This window comes from Mirounga angustirostris, unplaced genomic scaffold, assembly GCF_029215605.1.
Source record: "Mirounga angustirostris isolate CCGP_5_RB_7025 unplaced genomic scaffold, mMirAng1.0.hap1 SCAF_2, whole genome shotgun sequence".
NCBI classification, from domain to species: domain Eukaryota; kingdom Metazoa; phylum Chordata; class Mammalia; order Carnivora; family Phocidae; genus Mirounga; species Mirounga angustirostris.
Window position 1 is genome coordinate 87,127,484 of NW_026991710.1, and position 12,426 is coordinate 87,139,909.

Genomic DNA, 12,426 nt, shown 5'->3' on the forward strand with positions numbered 1-12,426 from the left:
AGAATCTCAGAAGCTGCCTAGTGCATGCTCGTTATCCTCTCCCCAAGAGTGACCACTCCTGATTTCTAACACTTCTAACATCAGAGTAGTTTATATTACATCAGTTTTGACTATTTTTGAACTTTATACAAATGGGATCATACAACATATGATTTGACTATTTTATGTCTGGCTTCTTTCAACTTTCTGTTTGGGCAGTTCATTGATATTGTTACATGCAGTTGTAGTTTGATTATTCTCATTACTGTGTAATACTCCGTTGTGTGAATATACCTCAATTTGCTTATGCATTTTACTATTAATGGACATTTGGATAATTTCCAATAGCTAATTAGCTATTATGAGTAGTACTGCTATGAGCATTCTTTTACACACATATATTTTAGTGCACAAATGTACACCTTTCTGCTGAATGTATACTTAGGAGGGCAATGGCTGTGTCACAGGATTTGCATTAGGAGTCTTGATTACTTTATATTTTTCTTAACTGCCAAATAGTTGTCCAAAAGTGGTTATACCAATGTACACTCTCCCCAGCCGCCTATGGGAGTTCTGAGAGTCCTCATCCATTCTAACAGAGGCACTTTTTTTTTAAAGATTTTTATTTTTATTTATTTGACTGAGAGACAGTGAGAGAGGGAACACAAGCAGGGGGAGTAGGAGAGGGAGAAGCGGCTTCTCGCCGAGTAGGGAGCCCAATGCGGGGCTCGATCCCAGGACCCTGGGATCACGACCTGAGCTGAAGGCAGACGCTTAATGACTAAGCCACCCAGGTGCCCCTAACAGAGGCATTTGGAAACAAGGTTTCTGACTCTAAAATCCAATGTCATTATGTTACTTTAAATTTTATTTAAAGGTAAGAACTTGGTAACAATTTTCTTTTATAAATTCCATGATTCTTTCTAAGATTTTTATTCTTTGTTCATTAAGTGAGTTTCCTTTTTTATACTGGAAAATATATCTGTGCTGAATAGAATTTAGCAGGGTTAGCAGTGTATCGGAGGCCTCATGCAAATATTTATCTTCACTGAACCCAGCCTCTTCTATTTTCTCTGCATGGGTGAAAAGAATGGCAGTGTAATTCTTCCAAGCATGTCCCAGAAGTTCCTGAAAGAAAGAAGAAGTTAAATGGCTGTTTGCCTTGGCCTATATTCCTCAAACACAAGTAAAGGAGTTATTATGGTCCAACATAGACAGTCAACAGATCTGGATGTCATTATGTTACTAAAAGCTGATATATGTAATGGGAAGTGAAGACGGGGTCAAATAATGTAAGTAAATGGAGAAAGATGGGTGGATTTTGTAAAAAAAAAAGGGGGGGGAGGGGACTGTATTTCTACATTTTATTTTGCTCTTATAATTTATAAATTATAAGAGCAAAATTCAGAACTGTATATTATTAATGCTGCATATGATACAATTTCATTTACAACATTCAGCAATAATTTATATTTACCTGCCAACCTGAAGCTGTTAGAACCACAATTCCTTTAAGTCAAAGGACTTTGGCCAAGGGAATTGTCATATCTTTTTTTATAGGAATGTTTGTTATTATCATAACTAAAAGTTTCCTCTGAGGATTTATAATTACATAATCTGGTTACAATCTATTGATTAATCAGATGACATGTAATGGAAAAGCTAAGATCAAACTACATTTAGTGATTTGGAACAACTACAAAATACCACTGTGATTTGCATCCTCTTCACGTGCCTAGAATCAAGCCCAGTTTATCAGATGACTTCCTCTAATGTGGTTGAAAAACATTCAAAGACTGGTATTCCTTTGGTTAGTAATATGTGGAAGTTGGTTATGGAATAATGTCTTTTTTGATTAGTGAAAATAAGCTGATATAAAATGGAAGTGACGGGATGTGGCAAATTGTTCACACAATATGAAAGGTGTCTAGAAATAACCATTTAACATTTTTAATATTTCAAAAGTTATATGAAATCATGACATTGTGAAAGTAAAATGACATTCCCTTCATTCCAAATATTCTCGTTACCATTATATTTTCAAAGGTGCTACCGGTTTATAATAGCAAACTTGGAATTTAGACCCTCACCATCATCTCAGATAGAAGGTTTAAAGTATTACTTATTTCTGAGTCCTCAGAAAAATATAAAATACTTAGGAATAAATATAACAAGAAATATCCAGGACCTCTAGTAATCAGAAGAAAGAAAGAAGAAAGAACAACTAATATTTAGTACTAGGTATTATGCTGGGCACTTTACAGGCTTTATCCTTTTGAAATTCAACATAATGCTTTGTGGGAGATAGTATCAGTACAAACTCTGGTTTAAAAAAATCTTAAAAAATTGAAAGACAGTTTGGGAAACTATTTTCAATGTATATAACAAATATGGGATTGGTATTTGTAAGACTGAAAAACTGAAAATGAAAGGAAGAGAGAAAGGGAGAGAGATGAAGGAAGGAAGAATCAAGACATGTAAATAATATGGAAATATGGCAACTGTGGGACAATATATTTAAACTTAAACATCTCGAGACCATGGTTAACAATTATAATTCCTAATATAGTTTGTCATTTATCAGAGCTATGTATTTACACATTTATCTCTGTACCTTGACCATGAGCTTTTGGAAGGCAGAGTCTGTCTTCTTATATCAATCGAAGCCTCTAGCACATTGTAAACTCTCAGTAGAAATTGGTTGGATTAATCTGTAATTTGGACCCTCACCATCATCTCATACAGAAGGTTTAGGGTTTTATTTATTTGTTTTGAGTCTTCGGTTTTGAAGTTTAATCTTTGGGACACAAAATTTACCTTCCTATAAAATTTCTCTTTTGTTCTATAGTTCATTCTCATGGATTTGCATGTAGTCTGCACTTTCTCTTTTGCATTCAGAAAGACTCTCTCAATGAATAAGTCCAAAATTTTTCCTCATATCTGTTTAAAATTTGTCTACACCATAGAATAATTGTATATTTCTGATTCTCCTAAAAGTGCCCTGCCTGAAGAAAATCTGAACTGAAGTTTCAAGATCAGTACATTAAATGAATAATTATTTTTAACAGATTCTAAACTTTACAAAAGAATTTTTAAAAAGGTACTTTAATTGGTATATTCTTATATGCCGTCAAAACACAAATTAGCAAAATTTAAATTAACCCAACTTTTAAAGATGATAGCTCTTTGTAAATCTAAGTATATGTGTAATGTCAACATCACATTTTAGGTAATAGTGACATAGCAAAATTTGTCATGCTCAGCATGTTGTAACATATTTCTTGTGAGAGAAGATCAGAGAGTCACAAAATAAAGTGGTGTTATGGTTTGAATTGTGTACCCCCTCCAAACTCATATGTTGAAATCCTAACTTCTAGTACCTCAGAATGTGACTTTATTTGGCAATAGGGTTGTTGCCAGTGTAATTAGTCAAGTTAAGGCCACTAATGCAATACGATTGGTGTCCTTATAAAACAGAGAATTATGGACAAAGATATGAATACAGAGAAAAATGCCATGTAAAGATAAAGACAGTCATCCATAAGCCAAGGACAGAGCCCTTGGGTAGAGTCTTCACTTACAGCCCACGGAAGGAACTAATCCTGCTAATGTTCATTTCAGATTCCTAGCCTCTGAAAGTGAGGGGTAATAAATTTGTGTTGCTTACAAGCCACCCAGGTAGTGAACCTTGTTCTGGCAGCCTAGCAAATTAATACAAATAGTTGAAAAATTAATGAAGTGCTAAATAGATCTGTTTTCTGGGAATAAAAAGATTCCTGGGTTATGTGCATCAGAACCACTTGAGATGCTTGCTACAAATGTGTCAGAATCTTTAGGGATGGAACCTGGGAATTTGAATTTTAAAAAGAATTCCAGGTGATTTATTCCTTCTGCAAATATTTATTGAGGGTTACTTTGTTCCAGGGACACAGTGGACCATGACATACACTTTTCTGCTTATGTCTAGTGGAGATTCTTTTGTACTAACTTAGAACTGAGGAAGAGGGGCAGACAGGAAAGAAAATACTTTCCATTTGTTGTAATTGCAGGTGTTGTGATAGAAAATATATTGGTGCTATAGAGGCAGACATTTGGCCCAGTTTGGGGTGGGGTGGAAAGTGAGGTAAAGGGAGGAGTCAGGAGAAGTTTCTAGCATGTGATGATGCCTTGAGCATAGGAATCAACAAGAGAGTCATGGGGCAGTGAAGACATACCAAGAAAGAGAGTGATTGAGCCCTATTGGGAATTGTGTAGTATTGGGACTTTACTTCTATATAGTTGTTGATCCTTGAACATTCTTGTCTCTGAAAGTTTCTCAAATTTAGAGCTAGTTCTGATATTCACCCAGTACATTATTAATGTGTTTATTTTGATTGTCATAATATTGAAATGTGTGTTACAAGTTAATAAATAGACACTACCCTTAACCTCTTGAGGGCTACCCCCAGGTCTACCCCATGGGTTTTGGTTGATGCATGAACCACATTTGTCATTAAATATTTTTAAAACATCACCATAATAAAAATTCATGCTAAATAAACTGTTTGGTCCAAGCGATCCCTTCCCGAGTTATATATTATAATAGAATTCTTCTTTTGCTAGGTTAGTACTTACTGCATTCAATGGTATAACTTTCACAGTATGTCTTTAGTTCCTGGTTTTCTGGGTTGTAACATTAACACATTCCCTTTTTGTCTCCACCAGACATTTCCTATACTTTAAACTGTAATAACATTCAGGAAAAATGAGTTAAACCACCTAAGGAAAATAGATTTGTAAGCTCGGCACTACTTACAAGTCCATGTGTTCAGCCACTGGGAAGTTTTTACATGTTGATAATTATTTATGAAAGGATGCTCATGTCCTAAACTGTGAGGGAAATTGCACTTTTGAATTACTGCCAGAAATAGAAGAGAATGGTTGATTTAGCTTATAATCTTTAGATTGATTTTTGGCCAGAAAATAGTTGACTATTTGAAAATAGTGTCACTTGGTGTATAGTCATCATGTTAGTGGCCAAACGTGTTCTCTATGGACCCAGAGAAAGAATAATCACAGTTGATTGATACCTCACATAAAAATCCAAGAGTAAGATAAGTTAATGTAAGTTATCTGGTGTTAATAATTTAAATATAGTACTAAGCTAGATGGAAATTTTACAATCAATCACGAATTGTTTGGTTTCAGAGTGCTAATGGGTATGAGTCCATCTAGTCCTTTTGGGACAGCTCGTTAGGATATAAACTTTGTTTTCCAGGAATTATGTTCATTTTCCCAGGACCTCACCAGCCCTGCCCCATTTGTTTGTGGTTGATGAAATCATAGCATCTGGACTTTTTAGGGGGAATTTTTTAAAAAGCCAACTATTACATCAACTGAGAAAAAAAATTATCATGGAACAGGAGGACAATAAGGACCATTCTTTATATTTCAGACTATTCCTTTACTCTCATTCCACTTAAAGCACCACATTTTCTTCTCCAAGAGCTGAATGATAAGACCTTGTTAGATCAGATTCAGTGAATATTCAGCCTTACAGATCTTCTGTCCAAATTGCCTTATTTTACAGAAGGGGATATCGTGACATGTGATGTTAAATGGCCAAAGCCTCACAGCTGATTGTTGTCAGGCCTGGGCCTATAACAGAGGTCCCCTACCTGCCCGGACATGTCCTTCCCACTAACTTGGAGCTTCTCACTTTAACCTTTACTAAACCAGTGAATTTTCTTCCCAGATTTTTTTTCTAAATTAATAGGGAAGTTCTTGTACATCAGGGCTGTGTAAATTTGATTTCACTCTGATTTTCTTCTGAAGCCTATCAAGATAATCCTGAAGAAGGTTACAAATAATATGTCCTAATTTTAGCATAAGACAAAACTAACAATAAAATTATAATGGCCATAGCTGACATTTAGTGTACACTCGTCTTGTGCTAGTGCCTGAGTTAATTTACTGTTATGTTATTATGAAATTAGTCCTGAAAATAACCCAGTCAAGTAGACACTATTATTTTTCCCAATTTACCAATGAAGAGATTGAAATTTAGAGAAGCTGCTTGCCCAAGGTCATAAAGCAAATAAGTAACTAAGTAGGAGCTTGAACACAAGTATAACTTACTCTAGAGCCCATGCTCTTAACCTCTATAATAGATTGCTCATGTCTAGTAATTCGTTTGAATACTCATCACAATTTGCGTAGTGACAATAACAATAAAAATGTTAACAATGATAGTAGCTTTCTGTGAATCTACTATTATTCAGGCACAATGCATAATCCCATTACATTCATTAAACATAACCCTTAAAACTCTTCAACATAGGTAAAATTATTCTCATTTTATAAGTGAGGAACTGAAGCCAAGAAACTCATAGTAACATTTATAGGCTTATTTTTCAACTAAATTCTATCCAACAACTAAGCCCATTATCTTCATTAAGTATTTTCAGGCCTTGCATTGGCCTTTCTGAGCCTTTTGTATACACACCCACCTATAACATCAATATTTGAGTTGTTCATTCTAAATAAAAAATATCTCCTTGAAGCCTGATTATGTACAGTAATAATACATGGTACCATGATAGTGGAAAGAATTTGGACTTAAGTCAATTCCTGGATTCAGTTCCTAGTGCAGTTTGGCTGCTTGCTAGCACTTTTCTTAAGGTGACTTTATTCTGTCTTCTTTTATTAACTATTTGTGGATTTTTAAGTAACATTCAAATGATATTCAGATAATATTTAGATGAATCATGCCCTTTATTTCCCAATTTTGGGAAGATGACTCACTGACATCTCCACCATTTTGCTGTAAATTATGAAGGCCTAACATAAATAAAGAAAAAAAAAAGGATCATTTGGGGAAATGTTTCATTTGTCATAGCTGGCAGCCTATAACCCTTCTAAAAAATATTAGAGCACAAATTAAAAGAGATATTTAAAGAGACCATAGGGAGGTACAGGAAAAAAGAGGTCACTTCTCTGGCATTGGCTTTGTAGGTTCCTTCCATGGCAGGTACGAGTGCCCCCAGAAAGGAGGAAAGGAAAAGGGAGAAGGCAGATATTCCATTCCCCATTTTGCATAAGCCAGGAAGAAAAAGAAATCCAGGGTGTGTCTGAAACCAGAGGACCTTAACAACTCCTTGCTCTTCCTAACAGCTGTTGGTCCTGTTGAATATTCAGACATTCTGCAGCTGCTTCCAATCTGTGAGCACATCCAGATGGCTGCCACCAGTAACTGAAGCACCTTCAGGAAGAAGGTCATAAACAGCCAGCTTGTGCATAGGCGATCTTCAACCAAAAATTATGATAGAAGCCCAGAATAGGACTGCAGTGCCTCTCAGGGGTCATGGGCCCCTCTGAAGCTTACTAAATCTTGGCTGCTGAGTTTTCCTGGGAGGGAAAAGATATTTATTTAGAAAAAAAATTCTGGATCTGAGTTTTACTCTAGCCCATCTCCTCTCTGCCTTTAAGTCATGAACTGGACACTGAATTAAGAAGGCAGTGCTAAGAGAAGGTGGCTGTATGCCAGGTACCTTTTAAAAAGATCAGAGACATGTATGAATCAAATTCACTTGTATAAAAAAAAATTAGGGGATTACAATAGAGTTCTATATCCTAAAACTGGAAAAAAAAATCTATTTTTAAAATGTCTGTCTTGTATTTTTTTATTTTTTTAAAAAGATTTTTTATTTATTTGTCAGAGAGAGCACAAGAAGGGGGAGCAGCAGGCAGAGGGAAAGGGAGAAGTAGACTCCCCGCTGAGCAGGGAGCCTGATGCGGGGCTCAACCCCAGGACCCTGGGATCATAACCTGAGCCGAAGGCAGACACTTAACTGACTGAGCCACCCAGGCGCCCCTAAAATGTATGTCTTTTAAAATACCCTTTTCAGCTAAGCATAGGACCACCATAGAGAAAAATTTAGAGACATGTGGAGAGAGATTAGTTTTTGAGAAATATTTGTACATTTACTGAATTTACTGAGTTATATCCATCTGTACGTTCAACTAAATGTTGATTTAATAGCAGCTTTAAATGAACTTTAAAACTTATTTAAAAAATTACACTGATGGAATGGCAACAGGTTTTCCCCCACTTGATTTCTACCAGAAATATTGTTTGAAATGCAGGCTTTAATAGTTTAGGGGAGGTTTGTGGGCTTTCTTAGATTCCACATGGTTTCTTAATTGCAATCATCTTCTCTTCTTTACTTTTGCACAGCATGTCCTTGACTTTTCAGGAGTTGGATGATGAGGAATATTTTTTATACTCTTGTCACCCTAATTTTTTCTGCTAGTTTGTTGTGATTTCACATATGGCTTTTTTTTTTTTTTTTTAAACATGCACAGTTACTGAAAAAAAAGTGTGTCTGTCATTTAGAACAATCTTATGCCTTTACTAGTTAAAGGGAAAAAATATTTCTCTGAATCTAAGTATACTATCTTTCTAAGTATAACAGATCCTATATCGATGTGATCAGAAATTGGGCCAAAAGAAGAGTAGCATTTATACAAATTCTTGAATGAAAAATGTCTGCTTTCTATTCTCCCTGTAGTTTACCTGTGGAGCTTCTAGTAATGATGAGTTCTCTTATCTCGGTGACTTAATGAGGCTACTGAGTAATACTAGTCAAGTCCAGCAGTTAAATTTAGGTGGCTCCAGACTAGAGAATCAAGAGATTGAGTAGAATGGAGCAGCTCAATGAGCAGTTTCCAGGAATTGTTGGTTATAGATGGACCTGGTTCATATATGTGTGTACCATATGCAAGTATTACTCCCTCCATCTCCTAGTTATAGCCATACTCAGAACCCCTCCCCATTCCAAGGTCCTTACCTAGACTGGCTGAACAAGCTTCCAACTTAGTGACTTCTAATAAATGAACAAACAAACATGGATGGACCACTTGGCAAAGGTGGCATATGTTATTCATGTTCACACTGAGGTCCCTGTGGTCTTTTCTTGGCTACAGTGGATCAGTTGCTGACCCTACAGATGATGAGGCACTCAGAGCATCTGAAATTCCTGATTTCTTTTCTATAAATAAAGCATAGTTCACCATGATGTAAGTCACAGTGAAACCTGCTTTCCCCCAGGCTACATTATACTACTTTGGCACTTAACGCATTGTCTTATACTTGTTTATTTATTTGTCTCTTCTACACTGTTAAGTTTTTTGAGGACAGGGCTCGTATATTGTTCACCAATCATTAAGCTCTGTGTAAGTATCTGATACAGTTTTCAATGACTGAATCAGTGAACGAACACACATTTGTTGCAAGTTTTAGTAGTTCTTAAACTTTGCCATTTTTTAAAAAAATATATGGAAAATTTATGCAAATGCGGGTATGCAGGTTCTACTCTTGAAATTCTGTTTCAGTAGGGCTTAAATGAATATGCATTTTTAACAACAGCCCAGTTGATTCTGAAGCAGATAGTCTGGAGGCCACATTTACAAACTCATTCAGGGGTTAGTTAACCTCTGAAGTCTAGCATCTTATTTGGGGGTGGGAGGGTTTGTCTGTGACATAGTTGTAAAATGACTAACTGAATTCCTCTAAAGGAAATTGTAAAAATGACTCTTGATAGGAAAAATCAAGTAATTTTTACCATTTCTATTTGACCAACACTTGTTTTAAACTTGCTCTAACCTACTCTTTTGAGCAGATTGTCATAGGATAATGTCCTCCAAATAGAAATAATGGCATTAGTGTAATTGCCTTTTTGTATTACCTGAATCATCTGGACTGAGGAAGATGCTTCCTGTCCGCAGAGAGGCACGTCTGCTCTATGGACCAGCAGCGCAAGATGGAGACCCTCTTGCCCGAAGTGATGTGCCAAGGCCTCCTTGACCTCCTGTTTCACATGCTCCTGTTTCAACCTGCTGTGTGGATAACCAGGAGTGTCCAACACCTGGATCTGCAGGGTTATCTCTTGCCCTCCTCGACGCATGAAGCCACAGAGGTGACAACTGCGGCCTAGACAACAATCTTTGGTTACAGAACATGGAGAAAAGCTGCTGTGGAAGTCTGTGCTTCCCAGAAGAATGTTCCCAGCAGAACTTTTTCCACTCTGAGTCATGCCAAAGAGGGCCAAGTTGATGATCATCTTGTTGGAGTCTGTCATGTCTGTGGGTAAACGAAGGTTCAGCATAAGCAGTTAGGCTTCTATAGTCACCCAATGTAAGGCTTTTTACATGGCCTGGAGCACTGCTGGTACTACTTTTGGCTTACTTACCCCTCATTCATAGTGCCTAAAGCATGGAGGAGTGCTCCACTAAAGTGGAGACACCCCAGTGACAGTGGGAAGATTGAAATAATATTGGTAGTTTGCAGTGGGAGAGGAGAGAAAAGTCAAATATAGATAAGGAAGAGATGAGGAAGCAATAATTGCAGGAAAATGAGGGGAAGAAAAACCAAATTACATGAAGATAATGTAAACCATCTTTAGGAGGAATATGTTAACTCATCAGTGTGGCAGGTGAGTCGGTTTAGCAATAGGTGCTGAGTTTTCTGAGTTCATTCAAAAGACTAGCAGCAGTATTTGAAAATCAATCACTCTTGGAGGAGAAGAAGGAACAGAAGAGTGGAAGAAATGGATCTTTCTGGCATGTTAAATAACATCGCCTACTTCCCCACCTCCCCACCCCTGGAATACACAAGTGGCATCTGCAAAAAATTATCTTTCCTGACTTCCTGAATGTTTGTCTCCTGTGAAACATGAATACTGTTAAAGAAGATTTCTGTTTTTGTTTACTATTTTTTTACAACCAGGCAACATTCTGACGAAAATGAGAACTGCTTGTAATTTTTGTTCTGAAATAATTAATAAATCATTTTCATGGTCTACCATGGTAACTTATTGGCTTTTGAATAAAGGAAGTAAAGCCCAACACATTGTGTAGCTCAGTTAGGAGGGAGGAGAATCTTGGGAGAATCTATTCCATTTACAGCACCCCTAAAATGGAGGTAATCTTTTGTGTAGAACATAAGCATTTTAAGGTCATTGATCATTTTCATTAGATCAGTACAACAGAGCTACAGGCCAATTGCCAAATGAACTCAACCTGCTGATTCAGAAGTAAGGACATTTAATTAAAATTGCATATTTACTATTTTTGCTTATAACTTGTACTTCTATTATTCAGTTTTATGTACCTCTGGCCTTTCTTGTCCTCTACTGCCCCTCACCCCAAACTCCCTAGACTCTACTATGAACATTTTGAAGGAACCTCACACCCTCACACAAAAGACACTCATTTTTGGAGCCCCTCAAGGTGACCCCAGTTTACCCAGCTCATTCAGCTGTGTTGGCTGAGCCACAGTCACTCAGATTTCTTTTTACTCCTGAATCAAATGAGTAATTAAAAAAATAATAATTATTATAGAATCCCAATATACTCGCTGTATGTCACCTACCTTTTCCAATCTTAAAAATACTTTTTCCACAAAGACTTCCCTGGAGCTGGTACTGTTGTTCTTTGGTATGAACTTTAACCTTCTGAAAGTGTTACCGTACCATTCTGGGACTGATACTGTACGTATTTTATTTAGTTAATCTATGACCAGAATCCTCCCCATAAATGGTTAGTTGTCTTTCTCTAATCAGCACTGACTTTTTTTTTTTGTCATCTGACAGGCTGGTCATTTCAACAGATACTTCCTGAAACTTTATTTCCAAGATTAAATTCTTTGTTTTAGGGCATCTCTATTAGGTAACAGCTTATCTACAGCATAAAGATGCAAGATTGACAACTATTAAACACAAACTAGATTCAAAAGCAATGGTTATGTTTTTTTCCATTGTAAATGATGGAATGTTCCTCATTTATACTACTTCATCAAAAGTTTCAACAAATAGATATGCAATATACATGCAATCAATAGATATTGAGGTCATAACAGTATTTAGTTCATAAATTCAAAAATTCTATCAGAAAATGCTTGGCTATTTCCATGGAATTGAAATTATTTTATCCTAACTGAGGTAATCACTAGCATGCTCATATCTGCACATGTAGTTCCTGTATCAATTAATGATAGCATATTTCAGAAAAGGAGTACAACCAACTGTAAATTGAGGCCAAATACATTTTGCTTAAAATCGGGTTTCATTTTGTTATTGAAAGCTTTAATTTTTTCTCTATATAACCCCTACTTCTCCAACTACCTTTTCAGTGTGTAAGATGTAGAAACCTTAATATGGTTATATTCTGATTCATCTTCTCTTATACCTCTCAAAAAGTCTGTGAAGTATGTATTTCTTTGTGAAGGAATCTTGGAGACATCTGGAATGCCTTATGACTTCATGGGCAGAAAGTTAAAAAGTCTTCCTGTGTGGATATAACAAGGAAAACATGAACCGTTTTCATTCATCTGACAAGCACATTTGGCTTTCTTGAATGAAGCAGAAAGAACCTCCCCCAGGTGGCAGTAGTAGCCTGTTTCCTAAGAAG

The 12,426-nt window shown here is 36.4% G+C and overlaps 2 protein-coding genes across 2 annotated transcripts in view; one reads left to right on the forward strand and one right to left on the reverse strand.

Annotated features, from left to right (window-relative positions):
• AIMP1 (aminoacyl tRNA synthetase complex interacting multifunctional protein 1) overlaps positions 1–1,260 on the forward strand; it is a 49,430-nt gene extending 48,170 nt beyond the window's left edge. The window contains exon 7 of the mRNA XM_064584937.1: positions 1,069–1,260. Within this exon, the coding sequence (XP_064441007.1) occupies positions 1,069–1,169 (101 nt within the window). The 3' untranslated portion in view covers positions 1,170–1,260. The remainder of the gene's footprint in view (positions 1–1,068) is intronic.
• GIMD1 (GIMAP family P-loop NTPase domain containing 1) lies at positions 847–10,097 on the reverse strand. Its single transcript, XM_045880627.1, has 2 exons — positions 9,705–10,097; positions 847–1,107 (listed from the first exon to the last, which is right to left on the reverse strand). Exons 1-2 carry the CDS (start codon positions 10,095–10,097, stop codon positions 847–849), a joined length of 654 nt encoding a protein of 217 aa, XP_045736583.1.
• Positions 10,098–12,426: the final 2,329 nt, after the last annotated feature.

Bases quoted from the DNA above. Each gene is read 5' to 3' on its own strand.
- GIMD1 (XM_045880627.1), bottom strand. From the start codon at position 10,097: ATGACAGACTCCAACAAGATGATCATCAACTTGGCCCTCTTTGGCATG. The intron at 1,108-9,704 runs GTAATACAAAAA...TCTTTCTTTCAG, and splicing joins CCTCAGTCCAGATGATTCAG to GAACTTCTGGGACATGCTTG.